This window comes from Gouania willdenowi, chromosome 12 (genome assembly GCF_900634775.1).
Source record: "Gouania willdenowi chromosome 12, fGouWil2.1, whole genome shotgun sequence".
NCBI lineage: Eukaryota > Metazoa > Chordata > Actinopteri > Blenniiformes > Gobiesocidae > Gouania > Gouania willdenowi.
Genome location: NC_041055.1, coordinates 8,354,488 through 8,374,496, shown reverse-complemented (window position 1 = coordinate 8,374,496; position 20,009 = coordinate 8,354,488). Strand labels below are relative to the sequence as shown.

General features: G+C 38.6%; 1 protein-coding gene across 1 annotated transcript; it reads right to left on the bottom strand.

The window, feature by feature from the left end:
• Window positions 1–9,169: 9,169 nt before the first annotated feature.
• Window positions 9,170–10,957, bottom strand: LOC114473013 (tripartite motif-containing protein 16-like). The gene has a single exon (XM_028462369.1). It carries the CDS (start codon window positions 10,912–10,914, stop codon window positions 9,259–9,261), a length of 1,656 nt encoding a protein of 551 aa, XP_028318170.1. The 5' UTR covers window positions 10,915–10,957; the 3' UTR covers window positions 9,170–9,258.
• Between the last annotated feature and the right edge of the window lie 9,052 nt (window positions 10,958–20,009).

Sequence of the window (20,009 nt, the reverse complement as noted above, 5' to 3'; positions counted from 1 at the left end):
CATTCACCTAGACTAGCATAGGGCGACCGTGGCTCAGGTGGTAGAGGGTCGTCTTCTGATCGAGAGGTTGGGGGTTCGATCCCAGTACCTGACTATGTGTCGAAGTGTCCTTGGGCAAGACACTGAACCCTAAGTTGCTCCCAGTGGTCGACTAGCGCCTTGCATGGCAGTCCTGTCCCACTGGTGTGTGAATGTGAGAGTGATTGGGTGAATGAGCTGATGTGTAAAGCGCTTTGAGACTGCTTCAGTGTGGTGATAAAGCGCTATATAAAATCAAGTCCATTTACCATTTACCATATAGGGAATACGACATCTGACACTTGCATATCCAACAAATATAAAATCCACGGAGATGAGAAAATAAATACAGAATGATAAAATAAAATAAATAATATCATACCCAGTGTTGTTATTGAGTGAACATACTGTGGCTTTCATGAAGAAGAAAAGAGGAGTTTCTGCTAGGATGTATTTAGCAGAACTTTAAGTCTATCCAAATATGTCAACACCAGGTCCCAGATGGAGAAGAATTTATCTCTAGAACCTCTGAGTGACTATTTTATCTTTTCCAACTGTATGAACTGTATGAGGTCACTTAACCACAAAGATACTTTAGGCTTTTTTTCAAATTGTATTTCCAATGTAGAAGTACAAACAATGTTGTAAAAGTGATTATATTTTCATGTCCTTTTGTATAATGTCATCTGTCTATAACACCAAATAAAGCTGCTGCTACAATGGGTTGTAAATCAATATTAAATGCCTTTGAAAGCGTTTCAAAGATAAAGGACCAATATGGAGCTAAAACAGAACATGATTAAAACATGTGGTTCAGTCGACTGGGGCTTTATTACATCATCACAACTTACAGTGACATTAGGATATATTTTACACAGTCTTGTCTTGGAGAAGTGAGCACGGTGCACAACCTTGAACTGTATTATGCTAAGCTATCATTAACTCTTTGTAGGACACTATTCCACATGTCCTCCTCTATGTCCTCCCCCAGTTCTCTCACCCAATCCTCTGATTTTTACAAGGGTTTTGTTAACAAGAGAATTAATACAGTCAGTAATCCTGGAAATGAGTCTTTTTTTGTTAAAAAATATCTAATATATCATCTAAAACTGAAAGTAAAGGTCATCCCGGAAAGTTAAGGTAACTGTGCCGGAAAAAGTGGCGGACTTGGTAATACCGAAATAAGCTGGATCGTAGGAGGTCAAATTTATGTAATAATTCATCAAAACTAGCAAACCAACCATTTATGTACATATCTTTAAATTTAAAAATGCCTGTCTTTGTCAAAAAGAACATTCAGAGTCTAATCTAGCTGGTGGGAATGAATGATTATTACTATAAGACTGATGTGGAGAAAATGATTGAATGTGAAGCTCTGTCTAAGTTGGACCCATATTTAATTGTATTTATGACAATTGTGTTGTTAGTAAAATTACAAATAGACAGGGGAAGACTGGACGTAACCAGGGCGTTAAAGGATGTTGAGATACAGGATGTTGAGATACAGGATGTGGCTTCAAAACGGCTTTTTTTTTTTAATTTTTTTTATTTTGCAAACAAAAGTATACAGACAGTATAGACATACATACAAAACACAATAAACAAGTGCCAGGGGGTTCACATACAATCAAATATTTTAAAAATTGTACAGATGTAAATAGTTTTCTGAGCCTTTTTATTTTTGGATTTCTTTATGAGATTTATGTAATTTATTATGTCACAATGAAAATGAATAAATGTTGGTTTTTGACTGGTGTACTTACACTTATGGATGAAGTATTTTGCCAAAATAATCATGAGGTTTGTAAAACAAAAGCATTTTCTTTAGAGTAGTTTCTAAAAAAACACAAGACAATATCCTCCCATTTCAATGAAAAGTCTTTGTAAAGATGGACAATGATAAACTGACTGAAGTCTTTCCAAAAAATCCTTGAGTGTGAGCAGGACCAGAAGAGGTGTTGCACTGATTCCGGGTGGGTTCCACAGAAACAACAATTCACATTGGCTTCAAAACAGCACCAGTCTGTATCAGGAGAATGGAGCCAATCAGGGGAGGAGCCAGATTGACAGATTAATAAAAGAATATTAAATAATAATTCTATTTCGTGAACATATATTCTGTGAATTAAGAGCTTTGTTCTAGATTTATTAGACACATTTCTATGTATAATCTGGAGAGTAAAGGAGTGGAATGGTAAGTGGAACCTTTAGCACTGTAGTGGTTTAGTCCCGTAGTAGATGCACTTCCTGGTTCCTGCTGTGTTTCTTCCTCTGAGATTCTGCCTTTACAGGTCAGTACTTGGTTAAAGTCAACATAAATGAAAGCCTTAAGCTTTGTGTTACTTATAAAAAATATCTGTAGTGATGATTTGTGTAGCTTTTGGACCGTTTTGTAGAGGTTTAATAAACCGCAACAGTAAAACAGAGCGGCGCTGATAATAGCGCGGGATTTCGTGCAGTTATCGCGAGAGTTCGTCAGCTTGTGCTGAATGTTTACTTTACAGAAAATCTCTATATTAAGTGGTTGTACTTTATGTATATTGTTCCAGTTCATTCCTAAGACTTCCTGATGTGACTTTAGTAGAAAGTTGAAAGCTCAATAAGCACTTTTTATTCATTTAATTTACAGAATATAATGTTAAAAGCTATAATGAGAAAATGTGTTGATTTATTATTTAATCATTTTGTTTTTCTGAGTAAACCAAGCTAATGAATGTATGTATATACATGTTTTGAATATATTTGGGCTGGATTTATAGACAAAATGTAAATTGTAAATGTGTTTTAAAGGAAATAAGAGACGCAACATGGAGAAGGATATGAGCGCTCGTGTGTTTTTTCCTCTGAAACTAATCTTTCTGTTATTGTGGTGGCCACGCCTGGGATCTGTAACAAAAGCAAACTTCGTCTTTAAAGTGATTGACTGATGTCTGGCACACAACTTAAGTTCACCAGCGATCAGAAAGCGTGTTACTGGAGCAGCTGGATACAGCTGTTGGACAATGACTTAACGGGCTAAAAAGTTATCTTTAAGCAACTTTTTCAGAAAACCTCTTCAGACTGTGAAATTTAACAGAACAGAGGTCCAGTTGTGGAGTAGCGGTCTCTACTGTATATCCACTCATAGGTATAATATTCGTACCATAGGTTAATTTACAGTGGAATACATTGAAACAGAGATTGGAATTTGGGAAGAACATTCATTTTGTTACAGTTCACTTTTCCCGCTCAGGATAAATTGAGTGTTTTCCATTTTGTCAGATCTAATTTAACTTTCTCAAATAAAGGATTATAGTTTTCCTGATAAAGGCTCTGAATGTTGGCAAGACTCCGTCCTGTATTTTGAGAGCCATGTCATTAATAGAGATAATTTATGTTCCTCTCCCCCTCTATGAATTCCAGTTATTGATGGAAATGATTTAAGTGCGATGGATAAGGACTCTATGACCAAAGCGAACAGTAGTGGACTGATGGGGCAACCCTGACGTGTCCCCCTTGACAGATGGAAATATTGTGACTGTTTAGCGTTTGTTATTACAGAAGCTTTGGGTGAGGAGTAGAGGAGATTTATCAACGAGATAAAATTAGGGCCATATCCACATTTTTTTAAGCATGCAAATAAATATTCCCACTCGACCCTGTCGAAAGCTTTCTCTGCATCCAGCGCCATAGCCACCTCAGGTACTGCACTGGACCCAGGAGAGTGAATAATATTTAAGAGTTGACGTATATCTGTAAATGAGTGACATCCTAAAATAAAACCAATTTGATCCTCAGATATCACATCATGCATTGTGGTTTCCAAGGCTAGAGCCTCGGCCAAAATCTTCAGATCAGTGTTTAGGAGAGAGATGGGTCGATTTGAACCACATCAGTGTTAACTTTGCCTGGTTTAAGCAGGAGGGTAATCAATGCTTCAGTCAGTGTTTGTGGCAGCGATCCATGGGATAGCGAGTCATTAAACATATCAGGTAAGATTTTAGATCATTTGTTGGATTATTTTTTTTAAAGAACTCTATTTTGCGTTGACATTGTCGCTTTAATGATTTCTGTAAGTTTTAGTGGAAATTCAGTCTCAGTCCTATGCATTGTGTTTATGGAAGGGGCCTGGAGGTTGTTGTAGAAATGTTCCATTACGTTACTGTCATTAGTCATTTGTGATGTATACAGGTTTGAGTAAAACATGGTAAATGTGTCATTAATTTCTCTTGGGTCAGTTGTTAATTCACCATTTATTGAGCAGCTGAGCGGCTCTTAAGTTGATGAGCTAGAAGACGACTAGCTTTGTCACTATATTCATAAACATACAGTATCCCCTTGATTTTAACGAATGTCCTTCATTCTTTTCAGTTGATAACAAATTATATTGCGTGGCTATAGCCGTACGGTTGCCGAATAGAATACCAACATTCTATCCGTATGCAGCGCCCCTATTTTGCCAGTTAGGTCACGTGACTAAGACTAAACTTTACCCTAACCTTAACCCTAATCCTAAAAATTTATGCGATATTGGGAAATAACCTAACCCTAAGACTCTACGTACTTGTACTTCGGTAACCGTACCAATAACACCGGGGGTTCTCCGTACGGCAACCGTACAAATTAGGGATGTAACGATTCACTCAACTCCCGATACGATTCGATTCACGATACTGAGTTCACGATACTGAGTTCACGATACGATTCTCTCACGATTTATTTTACAAAATGGGACTGTAGACAAAAAATTTTTGGGGAAAAAAAACTACAAAATACTGTATTATTTTCCTTTTATATTTAATTGTCAAAAGAATCCCTTGATAAACTATTCAAAACAATGCAATTTAACTAAAAATAAATCTTGAATGAAATAAATAAAGGAATAATAGAAATGAAAATGAAACCTATTAATTTAAATTCTGGTTCTATAATAAACAATGCAAAACTGCATAATAGTTCTTTTTCTTTTTAAAAGTGCAACTGAAAATGTATTTTGTGCCTTAACAATTGGACTTTAAAAAAAAAAAACGTGATTACACTGATTTACGTCATATTTGTTTGGACCAGCAGAGGGCGCTGGTAACCCAGTGGTCGGTTGGCATGCAGAAATTCTTGCAGTGAAGAAGAGAAGCTATGCTAGCAGACAGGGCTAATAGAAAAACGTGACTTTTACAGATATTCAAGTAATATTACAGATATTCTTTCGGTGCTAAAGGGGCAATTAATCATTTATTAACATATTTAAGAGTAGAAGGCGGCCAGAAAGAAAGTATTAGCAGACTCCCCCCACCGCCTACACTTGTGGATAGCGCCCTCTGCTGGTTAAAAAAAAGTACTGCGATTCAATTTTCAGAAATTCGATATCAACCGTGATATTTATGAATCGATTTTTAACTGCCTTACGATTAATCGTTACATCCCTACAAATAGACACTCTTTTTTTTTTTTTACAGTCCAGGGGAGGGTGAAATAGAGTGTTGGGCGTCCACCACATTAATTAGTTTAATAAGCTCTTCCTGTTTAATTCTATTCATTTGGTTATTTTAGAAGAATATGATATTATCTCACCACTGATTATGGCTTTCAGGGTTTCCCAAAGAAGGGAAGGGAAAATATCATCCTTTTTGTTTAATTCAATAAAGTCATCAATTTTCTGGTATATACAGGAAGTTCACAGAAGCCACTGTCAGACAGTAAATGTTTGTCAAATTTCCAAGGAGGGCGTTCCAGTTTGTGAAGAGGAAGTTCAAGATCTAATAACACAGGTACGTGATCTGATTCAATTATGGTGGAATATTCAGCTTTCCTAACATAGGGCAAAAGGGTTGGATCAATAAAAAAATAATCTATTCTACTATATGAATGATGTACAGGGGAGAAGAAAGAGAAGGACTTATTTTGTGGAAACAAAAAGCACTAAAGGTCAACACTCCCAATTTGATCCATAAATGTTGGAAGCAACTTAGACGTTTTTGACGTGTTCATAACTTCATGGTTAGACAGGTCCAGTGCTGGATTAATGACACAGTTCAGATTAATTATGGAGAGATCAAATTTGGTAATAATAACATTTAAAAAAAAAATAATAATAATTTCTTCATCGTCCCAGTTTGGGGCATACACATTAACCAAAATGACAGGTCTGTGGTTTAAGTTTAAAGTTTAAATCTTACAGTATTCTTTTAATTAGAAGATGTTTTACATTTAAAAATCAAATAATCAGTTAGTCAATTAGTTATTCAGATGACATTTACTGGTGATTTAAAGCAATACAAATTATGTTTTAGATTTATTGATTTATTCATTATTATTTATCATTTAGGGTTCTATGGTGTCTGTTTATTTGATTTATTTAGATATGTAGAAAATTAGTTGTTTAACGTGTATTAAGTTTCATTTTTAAAATATTATCATTTTTATTTGTTAATGATTTAGACTTTGGGTCAAACTGATATTTTATCTGTACATTTTTATCTGTTTTGTCTCTTTGCTTACGTACATGGCTGTGGTGTTGTCAGATTAGGATTAAGTTGAATCAGATGTTCTGAAAATGTTTGTCTTTGTTCTGAAAATAACAAGTTGACCTGATGAATAGATTTATTGAGTATAAAGATATATAATTATAGTATCACACAGCAAAAGAAACCATGAATGATAATCCATTCCAACAACATAAACATCTTTTCAATTGCACCATAAATCTAGTTCCTTAAAAACAGATATTTCTTAAATCTGCATTTATGTTTGTATTGGTCTGAGATACTTAAACATTACCTTTTTTTTTTAATGTATTGAATAAATGCCTCTTCTGTATAAAACTAGACTCAGACAATATGTTATTGTAGAATATATTACATCAGTAGTATTATAGATCACAACACCAGTTGATAAAATGTATGTGCAATGTTGTTCTTTTTGATAAGATAAAAATCAGAATGTTTTTTTTCATGAAGAAAATCACAGATGGTGAAAAAGTTCACACATTGATTCCAAAAAACAAACCAAATTATATAGAATGACAGAAAAAAATACAAAACAACAACAAAAGACTCCAAAAGTACATGAAACGACAACAAAAATACACAGAATTTATTGAAACACACTAAGTAACAACAAACACACACACACAATGACAATAACAAACAAAATGACTCCAAAAACATAAAATTATGACAAATATATACCATTTTTTTTCAAGTCACACAAAATTACATAAAAATGTTCAAAATGACTCCAAAAATAGACAAAACCATTGTTCTGTCCTGTTTGAATTGATTGGTCATGAATCTAAATGCAGACCTGAATGTTCATAATGTGGCCCTCGGATCAGATCATCACATTTCTGTGTATGTGTTACTACTGCCACCAAGTGGTTAGTTTTTGCCATTACAATGGTTAAAATCAGAGACCATTAGTTTCTCTCTACAACTGAATTATTGATCATTTACACAATGATTCATGTTTTCCTGTCATTGTTACTTTCTCCTGTGGGCCAAACTGGATGTTTTAAAGCAGGGGTTCTCAAATGAGGGTACGCGGCACCAAAAGGGGCCTTTGAGAGAGAGATAGTGAAAAATCAACAAACGAAAACATTAATTTATTTTATTTACATTAATTCATTTATTTATATTTAAAAATGATAATCATTATAAATGAGATGAAAATGATGGTGATTAGAACATGAACTGAAAATACAAGGGTCAGTCTTGGTCCCACACCAGGTGGGAGATGATCAGAAATGATAAAAACTATAGAAATGTAATTAATTAGGATGCATTACTTATTTTACAATGAGATTATTTGAATTGTGTGTTATCACTTATTCATTCCGTCATTATGCTCTAGTTGTTGTTTTTTTCATAGAATTGTGAGGACAATGTTAAAGTCGGACAAAGTGATTCAGAAATAAGAGAAAACAGGTTCTTGAGTCAAAATGTTAGAGAACCACTGTTCTAAAGGACTGGATTTGGCCCCCAGGCCTTGAGTTTGACACGTGTATAAAAACATAAACAATGCTCATTTGGGTCTGTCTTTAGTTCTGTGACGTTGCTCATTTAAAAGATTTGCCTCCAAATAGGTTTTGTTCACTATCTATGACTGCTTTAGTCTAAATGGAGAAGGGTCTCACATTAGTCTTTCCTGGGGTCTCCAAATCACTAAAGCCACCCCTGAATGCAGTCGGAGTGGGAGAATCAATCAATACATCCTCATTCATACATAGTAATCAATAATCCATGCATACATTTTTATTAACAGTTTGACTGAAGTTTTTGTGGGTGTCGGCACATGTAGGAGTGAGGGAGAATAAAAGAGAGGATGAATTGACAAAGACAGCTCTTAAAAAATAAAAACATACAAATGTTTTATTGTTTTGACTGTATTTCACTGTAAGGGACACGAGTTGTGAATTAGCACTAGCTGTAAACTCTATGTGCATCACATCAGCTGATAACTGACTTTTAACTATGTTGAATTGTCCCTGAAAAATAAATGAATAAATAAACAGAGATTTTACTGTTTTACATATTCATGTCAGCACTGTTAACTCTCTATTTATTTATATGTGTGTGTGTATAATAACCAGTATACTGTATATAATAAAACAGTTTAAAGGGGACATATGATGCTAAATCCACTTTTTTAGCCCTTAAATGAATTTTGTTGTATATTTAGATTGTTTAGAAGTACAGAAAAGTTCAAATTAATCTCTTCAGGTGCTCCGTTGATATCTTTATATTCTGTTTTGCTCATATTTTTCAATCTGTTTCAATTTTTCTATTCTCTATTACGTTTTTTGAACAATGACGTCACAGTATTTTCAGCAGAACTACCACATTAGGACATCGACTCCAGGCCCAACACTTAGAACAATCCGCCATTTTTATTTCTGGGTTTTTTTCAGACCCAAGCATTGCAGTTCCGCTTTATATAGACCACAACTGTATGATTTACATGTAAAAAGGAAGGATTTAAAACCATGATATGTCTCCTTTAAATCCTATCATTCAAGGTGTGAAAGAACATTAACAACAACAAATTACTTCACTCACTTTATTTGTTACAATTAGATTTTATAGTTTTATAGATATTTTTTACATGTGAAACCTAAAAATATATTGTACAAGCTTACTTTCATCCAGCAGATTGTGTGTGTGTGTGTGTGTGTGTGTGTGTGTGTGTGTGTGTGTGTGTGTGCGTGTGTGTGTGTGTGTGTGTGTGTGTGTGTGTGTGTGTGTGTGTGTGTGTGTGTGTGTGTGTGTGTTAGATTGTGCAGAGTTCAGCAGTATCACCATCACACCAAACCCAGAGTCCGAGGTGGAGCGGCTCAGTGAAGGTGGTGTTCACTCTGTGGAGGAGAGTCATTGTGTCACAGACACTGTAGAAGCTCAGAATACCTGCTGTGTGATCCACGTACACTCCTATCCTGGAGGAATGAGGACCTGGGACTTTAGTGATGATGTTGTTGTGATTAAATTTGTAAATGTCTGGATCACAGAATAACGACCATGATTTGTTATTTTTACCAAATCCACATTCATTCCCTGCTCTGCTGATACTATTGTATGCAACAGCTACATCAACTCCTGTCCCTCTCCACTCCACCTCCCAGTAACAACGTCCAGTCACACTCTCTCTGCTCAGGACCTGAGACTCTCCAGTGAATCTGTCTGGATGAGGAGGATGATCCTGATTTATTAACATTCCTGTTACTTTTCTGTTTCCTTCTGATAAACTGAGCTGAATGAAAGCTGTGTTTGGATCCAGAGTGATTTCCTGTGAATACTTTAAGAATCCAGCTCTGCTCGTCGGTGCTGGTTGTAAAGCATCCACTCTCTCCATAGTCTGACAGACTTTGATCCAGTCCTCCATCAGGACTTTGTGGAGATGTTCTCTGAGCTCTGACACAGCTGCTGTCACCTCCTCAAAGCAGTTCTCAGGAGCTGTGAGGATGATGGAGGAGTGTGTGGACACACTGAGCGCTGACAGGGAGCTGTAGCTGAGGACAAACTGGATGTGATCCTCAGTGTGGGAGAGCTGCTGCAGCTCAGCGTCTCTCTTCTTCAGCTCACTGATCTCCTGCTCCAGCTTCTCCTGAAGCGCTCGGACTGCACTCACTTCAGTCTGCTGCTTGGATCGGACCTCCTTCTTCAGCTCAGACCTTCTTTTCTGGAGGAGATGGATCAGCTCAGTGAACATCTGCTCGCTGTGCTCCACTGTCTGATTAGCAGAGACGTTGATGGTCTCCACCTGCTGTTGAAGCAGCTCCACATCTTTCTCTCTGTCCTGGATGTTCTTCTGGACGTCAGCTTGACTCTCCTGCAGCTCTCTCTGCTTCTCAGTTCTTTCTGCTGCAGCTGAAACCGTGTCGTGGCCTTTATGTTCGTCCATGGAGCAGAGAATACAGATACACTGCTGATCAGTGCGGCAGAACATCTTCATCACCTCATCATGACGAGAGCAGATCTTCTCCTGCAGCTTCTCGGATGGATCCACCAGCTTGTGTCTCTTGAATGTTGATTCATGATGAGGCTGAAGATGTTTCTTACAAAAAGAGGCCAGACACACCAAACAGGACTTGAAGGCCTTCAGTTTCCTTCCAGTGCAGGCATCACAGGCCACGTCTTCAGCTGTAGCGTAGCTTTCAACAGCAGGAGCATCGTGACGTCTGCTCTTATTTAGCTTCTCCACTACTTCTGCCATCATGGTGTTTTTCACCAGGACAGGCCTCGGTGTAAACGCCTCTCTGCACTGAGGGCAGCTGTAGATGTCCTTCACAGCTTCTCCATCCCAGAAGCTGCTGATACACGTCCTGCAGTAGCTGTGTCCACAGGGAATGGTCACTGGCTCCTTCAGGAGGTTCAGACAGATGGAACAGGAGAAGGTCTCTCCATACAGATCAGCTCCTTCCTGCTCCATTTCACAAGTCCCAGTATCTGCTTCTCTCTGAAAACCAGTCCGAGCGTCTGAGTGCAAAGGTACTTTACAGCCTGAGTCAGCACTTTCTGACTACACCCAAGGACACAGTGCAGATCTGAGGGTGAGGAGCCAAGAGCTGAGAGAGAATGTTGCTGTGTGATCCAGGAAGTGAAGTGGGTTGACTGACACTCAGTTTAAAGACACAGAAAATGTACAGGAACGAAGCAAAAACCCACAAAAAGACCAAAATACAGTTTGTCACGGCAAATTTGCGGTTGACCTCATTTGGAGACATGATTTATTAGTGAAGCTGAGGCAACAGAGGGCTCTTTCTTCAACCGATGTAACCATATCTTGCATTGTGGGGGAGTCTCCCCTCAACAAGAAAATAAAAGGAAAGAAAAGCAAACAAAAACAAACCCATTAGTAACACTATTTTCTTCCCTTTTGTTTGTTCTTTTCTCATAAAGGCAAAAGCAGAGTAAATAAATGAGCAACATAATGAATAAAAGCAAAGATAAATGATGGGCACACATGGTCTCATGTGGCAAACAGAAGGGTTCTGTGTGAAGTTATGGTGGTTCTGTGTTTCAGCTCATATTTATGAACGTGAGTGTGTGACTGTATGTTTAGTTTGTCTGCTTAGAGCACACCTTCTTTTAAGTGTATCTCAAAGCGTGTGAGAGAATAAATGAAAACAAAATAATCTAGCGTACAGTCAGAAAATAGACGGGTTAGTATTGTCCTATCAATCAATCTCAATCAATCAATCTTTATTTGTATAGCGCCAAATCATAACCAATGGTATCTCAAGGCACTTTACAGTAGAGCAGTCTTAGGGACGGACTCTTCATTTTATGGATACACACATATGCATATATACGTATATACACATACATATGTATCCCACACCCAACATGAATTCATCATGGCGGCAAGGAAAACCTTCTGTTAAGCAGCAGGAACCTTGTGTGGATCCCATTCCTATGATGAACAGCCATCCACGTTATGCTGTGTTGGGTGTGTGCAGAGGAAAGGGTGGAGACAGAGCCGCTGAGTCTCTGTAACTCCACACTGAGGATCCCACGGACCTGCAAGACAAAAGCCAGAAGGAGTACAGGAGCAAACACACAAGGGAAGAAGCAGACATAGAGGGAGTGTTTGAAAGAGGAATGGGACCCTCTCCGGTCCCTCTCTAATCTAAATGACCTCTCTCTTAACGGCCTCTCCAACCTCTCTCCAACCGAGCATGCCCCCCCCCCCCGGCAGTCTATGCCTATTGCATCTTAATTATGAGCTATGAGCTGGTTCCTAACTAAAAGCTTTATCAAAGAGGAATGTTTTGAGCCTAACCTTAAAGGTAGAGAGGGTGTCTGCCCCCCGAACCGTGGTTGGTAGATGGTTCCAGAGAAGTGGGGCCTGATAACTGAAAGCTCTTCCTCCTATACTACTTTTAGAGACAAATGGAACAACGAGTAGTCCAGCATTTTGAGAGCGTAGTGTTCTGGGGGGATTGTATGGCACTACAAGCTCCTTGAGATAGACTGGTGCCTGTCCATTTAGGGCTTTATAAGTGAGAAGAAGAATCTTGAATTCTATTCTATATTTTATGGGAAGCCAATGCAGAGAGGCTAATACAGGAGTAATGTGATCTCTTCTCCTAGTTTTAGTCAGTACACGTGCTGCAGCATTTTGAACCAGCTGAAGTGTCCTAAGCGACTTGCTCGGGCAGCCTGCTAAAAGAGAATTACAATAATCCAGTCTAGAGGTAACAAAAGCATGGACTAGTTTTTCGGCGTCGCCCTGAGACAGGATAGATCTGATTTTAGCAATGTTACGGAGATGAAAGAAGGCAGTTCTTGAAGTTTGTTTTATGTGAGAGTTGAAGGATAAGTCCTGATCAAATAGAACCCCAAGGTTTCTAACAGTTGTGCTTTGTGCCAGAGTAATGCCATCTAGGGCAGTTAGGCTAGCATAGGTTTCTCTAAGGTGTCGCGGGCCCAGTACAATGACCTCAGTCTTGTCTGAGTTGAGAAGAAGAAAATTTTGGTCCATCCAGGCCCTAATGTCCTTTAGACAGGCCTCAAGTTTAGATAGCTGATTTGTCTCACCTGGCTTCATTGATACATACAGTTGGGTATCATCAGCATAGCAGTGGAAGTTAACAGAGTATTTTCTCATAACATTACCAAGGGGGATCATATAGATACAGAAGAGGATTGGACCTAGCACAGAGCCCTGAGGAACCCCATAGCTTACTTTAGTGTACACAGAAGACTTATTATTCACGTGTACAAACTGGTACCTATCAGATAGGTAGGACTTAAACCAGTTTAGGGCAGTCCCTGTGATTCCAAGTAATTTCTCTAATCTCTCTAGTAGAATATAGTGATCTATAGTGTCAAAAGCTGCACTAAGATCTAATAAAACCAGCACTGAGAGTCGTCCTTCATCTGAAGCCCAGAGTAGATCATTATTTACTTTAACTAAAGCAGTCTCTGTGCTGTCTTGAGCTCTAAAGCCTGACTGGAAGTCCTCGAACAGGCTGTTGTTTTGAAGAAATTCACAGAGCTGAGCTGCCACAACTTCCTCAAGAATCTTTGAAATAAAAGGAAGATTAGATATAGGCCTGTAGTTTGCTAAAGTGCTGGAATCAAGAGTAGGTTTTTTGAGAAGGGGTTTGATTACAGCTACTTTAAAGGACTGTGGCACGTAGCCTATTGATAGGGATATATTTATTGTCTCCAACAAAGATGGGCAGACTAGGGGAATAACTTCTTTAAACAGCTTAGTTGGGATCGGATCTGAAAGGCAGGTCGATGGTTTGGAGGATGAAATAATAGAGTTAAGTTCCTGAAGTCCTATATGTGTGAAACAGTTTAGGTTAGGCCTATTTACATTTAATGGTACAGCAGGCCCAGGTGAAGGCAGGGAGTGGCTAATTTTATCTCTAATCTTGTGAATTTTATTGTTAAAAAATGTCATAAAGTCCTCACAGCTGAGGGCTAGAGGAATCATGGGCTCAATAGAGCTCTGACTTTGTGTTAGCCTGGCTACAGTGCTGAAAAGGTACCTCGGATTATTTTTATTTTCTTCAATTAGTGAGGAGTAGTATGTAGATCGACTATGTCGTAAGGCTGTCATGTATTTACTATGGCTTTCTTGCCAAAGTATTCGTGACTCCTCTGTTTTATTGGAGCGCCACATTCTCTCTAATTTACGGGTTGTTTGTTTGAGTGTGTGAGTTTCAGAGCTAAACCACGGAGCTTTCCTCTGACGTTTAATGGTTTTTTCCCTCAATGGGGCAATTGAGTCCAAGGTGGATTTTAGTAGACTAGCAGAGCTATCGACAAGCAGATCCAGTTGAGAGGGGTTATAATTAATGTCATAGTTATTTATTGGATGGTGCACTGAGTGTAAGGCAGCAGGAATGGCCTCTTTAAATTTAGCCACAGCACTGTTGGACAGATTTCTACTCGTAACTATTTTATTGCACAGTGCGAGATCCTCTAGGATAATGTTAAAAGATATTAAAAAGTGATCTGATAGCAGAGGATTTTCAGGGTAGACTTTTAGTTCATTAATATCAAGGCCATATGTTAGAACAAGATCAAGAGTATGATTTAAACGATGAGTAGCTTCATTAATAGTTTGAAAAAAGCCAACTGAGTCTATTAGGGACATAAAGGCTGAGCTCAGGCTATCACTATCTTTGTCCACATGGATATTAAAATCTCCTACTATCAGTATTTTATCAGAACTGAGGACTAAGTTTGATATAAACTCAGAGAATTCTGATAGAAATTCAGAATAAGGGCCTGGAGGACGGTAAATTATCGCAAATAAGACTGGCTGGCAGGTTTTTGATTCGATATGAGATAAATTTAGAACCAGGCTTTCAAAGGAAGTGTAATTGGCCTTTGGTTTAGGATAGATTAGGAGAGAGGAATGATAAATAGCTGCTACACCACCTCCACGGCCTATGTCTCGTGGCATATGAGTATTTAGATGACTGGGAGGAGTGGCTTCATTTAAACTAACATATTCATCTTGATACAGCCATGTTTCAGTTAAACAGAATAAATCAAAGTTATTTTCTGAGATAAGGTCATTTACTAGTAGAGATTTGGATCTCAGTGATCTAATATTTAATAGAGCACATCTAATGGTTTTATGTTTTGGTGTTTCTAGATTTGAGATTTTAATTTTTTTCAGATTTTTATAATTGATAGCTCTTTTATTTGATTTTATGTTAAAATCATTGTGAAATATGGGTCGGGGGACTGACACCGTCTCCATAAAATAATATTCATCACCATCACAACAGTTGTCATGGCGATGAACACAGCTATCATGATAGCAATGGGAGGGAAACTGTCCTAAGGCAAGCGCAGAGGGGCGTGGAGGACTCCCCCTCTGTAACATGGTCTCATTCATGAGATGTCATAAATGTGCCATGTTTTCTGATAGTAGAGATGCTCCCGCCAAAGTAGGGTGGATTCCATCTCTTCCTATCAGGTTCGGTTTTCCCCAGAAGGATCTCCAATTATCAATGAAGCCCACCTCGTTTTCTGGACACCACCTCGATAGCCAGCGGTTAAATGATGACATGCGGCTATACATGTCATCACTGGTCAGATTTGGTAAGGGACCAGAGAAAATTACGGAGTCCGACATTGTTTTAGCATAAGCACAAACTGATTCAATGTTCACTTTGGTTGCTTCCGACTGGCGACGTCGGGAGTCATTAGTGCCGACATGGAGGACTATCCTATCAAACTTACGATTACTCTTTGCCAGCAACTTTAGATTTGATTCTATGTCGCCCGCTCTGGCCCCTGGGATGCACCTCACAATGCCCGCTGACTTCGCTAGCTTCACGTTTCTCACTATGGAGTCGCCAATTATCAGAGTTTGTTCCCTGGTGAGTGTGTTGTCCTCACTGAGGGGGGAGAACCTGTTTGAGACGTGAACATGGTGGTGTCCCGAGCGGCTTTTTGACCTTCGACTATGCTTACCACGGACAGTAACCCACTCATTGCTGGCCGGGGGGGAGGCTAAGCTAGCGCTAGCACGGTCCGCACCGGCTAGGTCCTGCTTGCTAGCTTTGGGTTTGGTATCAGGGGTGCGGAACCGCTTCTCCAGATTGTTGATCCTCGCCTCCATATCTAACAGTACGCTACACTTTATGCAACTACCATTGTCCCTAAAGGAGGACGAGGAGTAACTAAACATCTGACACACCGGGCAGGAGAGCGGAGGGGAGGAGAGAGAAGCCATAGGTGCTAAATTTAAGCTAAGCTAAGCTAAGGACAAAATGAAGTTTAAAGGAGATTGCACTGCCTATAAGAGGCGAGATTGCTTTTTACTTAACCTTCGTACGTTTAACTGTACGGTAAAAAATTAAAACAAGTGTTTTCAAGGCTAAAATATCAACGACAACAAGTTTGATTAGAGTTAGCAGAACACAGTAGTAGAGCGCTGCAAGCAGCGGTAGAGCGTAAACAGGAAATGATCGATACGTCACCACGTCAGCACGTCACAGCACGTCACAGCACGTCACAGCACGTGACTATCGAAGGAGAAGCTTGTTGGCTATTTGCTAGTTGTCCCCCCCAATGCCAAAGTTCAAGGCTAAAGTGATATAGCACTACCACCAAAGGCTGTGGTGGACTTCTTATGGCTTGGTATCCTTGTGGCTTTTGAAACAGTGTCTTTTTTGGTGAAGATGTTCCAGCAGACGTGTGATCAGTCTGCAGTTGCTGCCCATCATTCAGGCAGTAATCGTGGCGTTTAACCCGCAACTCATTGGTGGGGGAGTGTCCAACCAACTCCGACGCCTACAGGTTCTCAGTCTTTGATGATGGGGCAGGATGTGTTAATCCCAGAATTGGCATGCGGCCCATTCCATAGACGATGAAGAGTTGACTTGGGACTGAGCGAGTTATTTTGTTGCAGCATTGCTGAATGGGAGAGTTGAGTCCTTTGATAGTCGATTTCCTTTTGAAGCTTGGTCCTTTGTATGATGTTGACATTTCATTAGCATAAGAGTTGGAGGTGATTTCATTCATTAAGAGCTTTCTTTGAAGATGTCGTTTCTTCAGGGACAACCGCAAAGCCAACAGAAACTAACAATAAAATAATAAAAAAATGATAATGATGATAACAGTAATATTAAAATAAAATAAAATGAAGTACTGTATTCATCTGTGTGTGTGTTTTTGAGTGTGTGTTGCTCATAGTCATTTTAGAGTGAACCCCAGATATATCAAACATGAAATCAAATGAAATAAAAATAAAAATAGTGCCTGTGTTGCAATGGCACTATTCTGTAGGCAGAGGGAAAGGTGAGAAACCACAACGTTGTGTGACTAACGCTGTTAGTTTTGGGAATCTATGTATTAATGGCAGACCGTATTACAAGTATGTAGTGTCTTAATCATGTGACCTTTCACTAAACTGGCCAATGAGGGGCACTACGCCTGGATAGAGTCAATGTGTGTGTTTGTGTAAATCATATCTCTCGCTCTCTCTCTCTCTGTGTGTGTGTGGGTGTGGCTCTCTCTCTGTGTGTGTGGGGCTCTCTCTCTCTCTGTGTGTGTGTGGGTGGGTGTGCCTCCCTCTCTCTCTCTGTGTGTGTGTGTGTGGGTGTGCCTCCCCGTGCCACACGTCCGCACGTTCAGCTGAGAAAAAAAAAAAAAAAACCAAAGCGCACAGAAAACACAGCAGCCGACTCTCGTCCAAAATGAAAGCATTAAAGCCAAACAACCAAAGGGAGAAATCTGATTCCATTCACACGTTTAAACAAAATAAAAACAAAGATTAAAAAAAAAGTAAAACTCACCGAAAGCTTGCCGGTTTCATGATCTGACTTCACATCATACCAAGATTGTATATGCGGATGCATATATTATTTGTTTATTGGATTCTTCATTTGTTTGATTCCCATTATTAGTGTTTTACTCCCTGTAGTCTTCACTACAGTTTAGGTTAGGGTTGGGGTTTTAATCTATTTTTATATCGGTACAGAGGTGAACTCAGTACATGGCACCGGGGTGTTGTGGAAACTTTGGTTGCCTGTCTATCCTATGGTCAGGACCTCACACGCTGTCCGTGGAGGTGCCTGAACAAAACCAAAGTATATAATGACCAGCCGTACTAGATGCCTGAACAAAAATATCCGAGCCCGAAGAAAAATATAGGGAACTTATAATATTAAAAAGCAAAGAACTTCAACATTTGAGCCTCTCTCATTTCAGTCCCTTCACTGCGTCAAAACACAGAACAGCTGAAGGAGGAGAGAACCTCCAGAATGATGAAAATCAATACAGTGCTCGACTGGTTGCCTTTCTATCAACACAGAGCGAATATATATATATATATATATATATATATATATATGAAAATTTATATATATATATAAAAAGGCAGCTTTACCTTAATAGTCCGAATTGGTGTTTAAGGATCAACCGATGGTTCGTGGTCCAGTCTCTGTCCGAGGGGCAGACCACCGCGGGGCAGACTCGGAGTCCCATGCCATAAAAAAATGGCTTTGGGGTTTTAAGTGCGTCCACCCTCCGGTGCTGGTCCACGGCAGAAGCCCCCCAGAGTAGAAGATGGATCCTGTTCGTGATCGCCAATTTGTCACAGCAAATTTGCGGTTGACCTCATCTGGAGACATGATTTATTACTCTGGTTGAATGATGGAGTCCAGGCGAGGCTTTGATGATTTTATATAAAAGGTTTATTATAAAACTAAATAAAAAGGAGTACAAAGATGGACAAAATTAGTGATCGAGTGGCACACAGTTCTAACTCATCACGTATATTCCCCCTCAGTCCCCCTCCCTCCTCCCCCCAGGAGATAAAGAGGACAGAGAGGAGGTGAAAGAAGAGGGTGAAAAGAGACAGTTTCTTCTTTAGGTTAAAACAACCTGTTCTCTGGTATCTCCTGATTGTTGTGAGTGTTGGAGGTGTGTGCGTGTATGGTGTTTGTGTGTATGAATGGATGTGTATTGGGTGTGTATGTGTGACTATGTGAGTGTGTGTAGGCATGTGAGTGTGTGATGCCTCTGTGTCTGAGGGATAAGATGTGTTTTGGGAAGCTGACCTCGAGAAGAGAGAAGAAAACATGAGACAGCAGAAATGAAAAGTCTCAACTTAAAGCCTTAAAAAGAATAAGGTCTATGAGTAAATATGTTAATAAACAAAACTAACAATTTTGCCCTGACAAGTTTCAAATCACCTTTATTACCAACACCACTGATAAAAGACAACAGTAAAACATAACAAAGAATAAAATAACATGAATAAACAGATAAACACATGTACATGTAACAGTCATTCAGAGTTTAGTGGAATGTTAAAGCTTCTCAGATGGATTTTAAGGTGTAGTAATAAATTAATATTAATTGTTTCATGACATCACAGCAGCTCATTTTCACTTCTACAACAAAGTGAAAATAATTGTAATATAGATGTACATCCAAGAGAACAGCAGGATTAGGAAACAGTAGAGAACACATAAAGATCAGTAAAATGTGATATATCTGTTATTTTAGGTGTTTATGAACCCATGCTTATGACAGAAATGATTTTAAAAATGTAACTGTGGGGTTTGAAGCCATGTTTACTGCAAAATGTGATCATTAACATTAGAATGAAGGGATTCAAATTCATTTTTACATTAAAATTGATAATAAAAGTTTGATTTTAAGGTGTTTTTACTCATGTTAACAAAAAAATGTTAAAAATCAGATTTGAGGGATTCAAACCAATGTGTACTATAAAAGTGAACCTGTTTACATCAAAAACTTTTGTACATTTTTTTTACTCTATAGTGATGATAAAAATCTGATTTGTGGGGATTGACCCCATGTTTGTTTAAAAAAATATATATAATAAAAAATCAGAAACATCTGATGTGATGGTGAAAGGTTTGAATCAATTTTTTACTACAAAAGTGATTTTAAATCTGATTTAAAAGATTTAAACTTAGCTTTGCTACAAAATTGATAATAAAAAAATCAGATTTAAGGGATATAAACACATGTTGTACATACAAATCTTTTCAATTATGCACAATTCATCTAGTT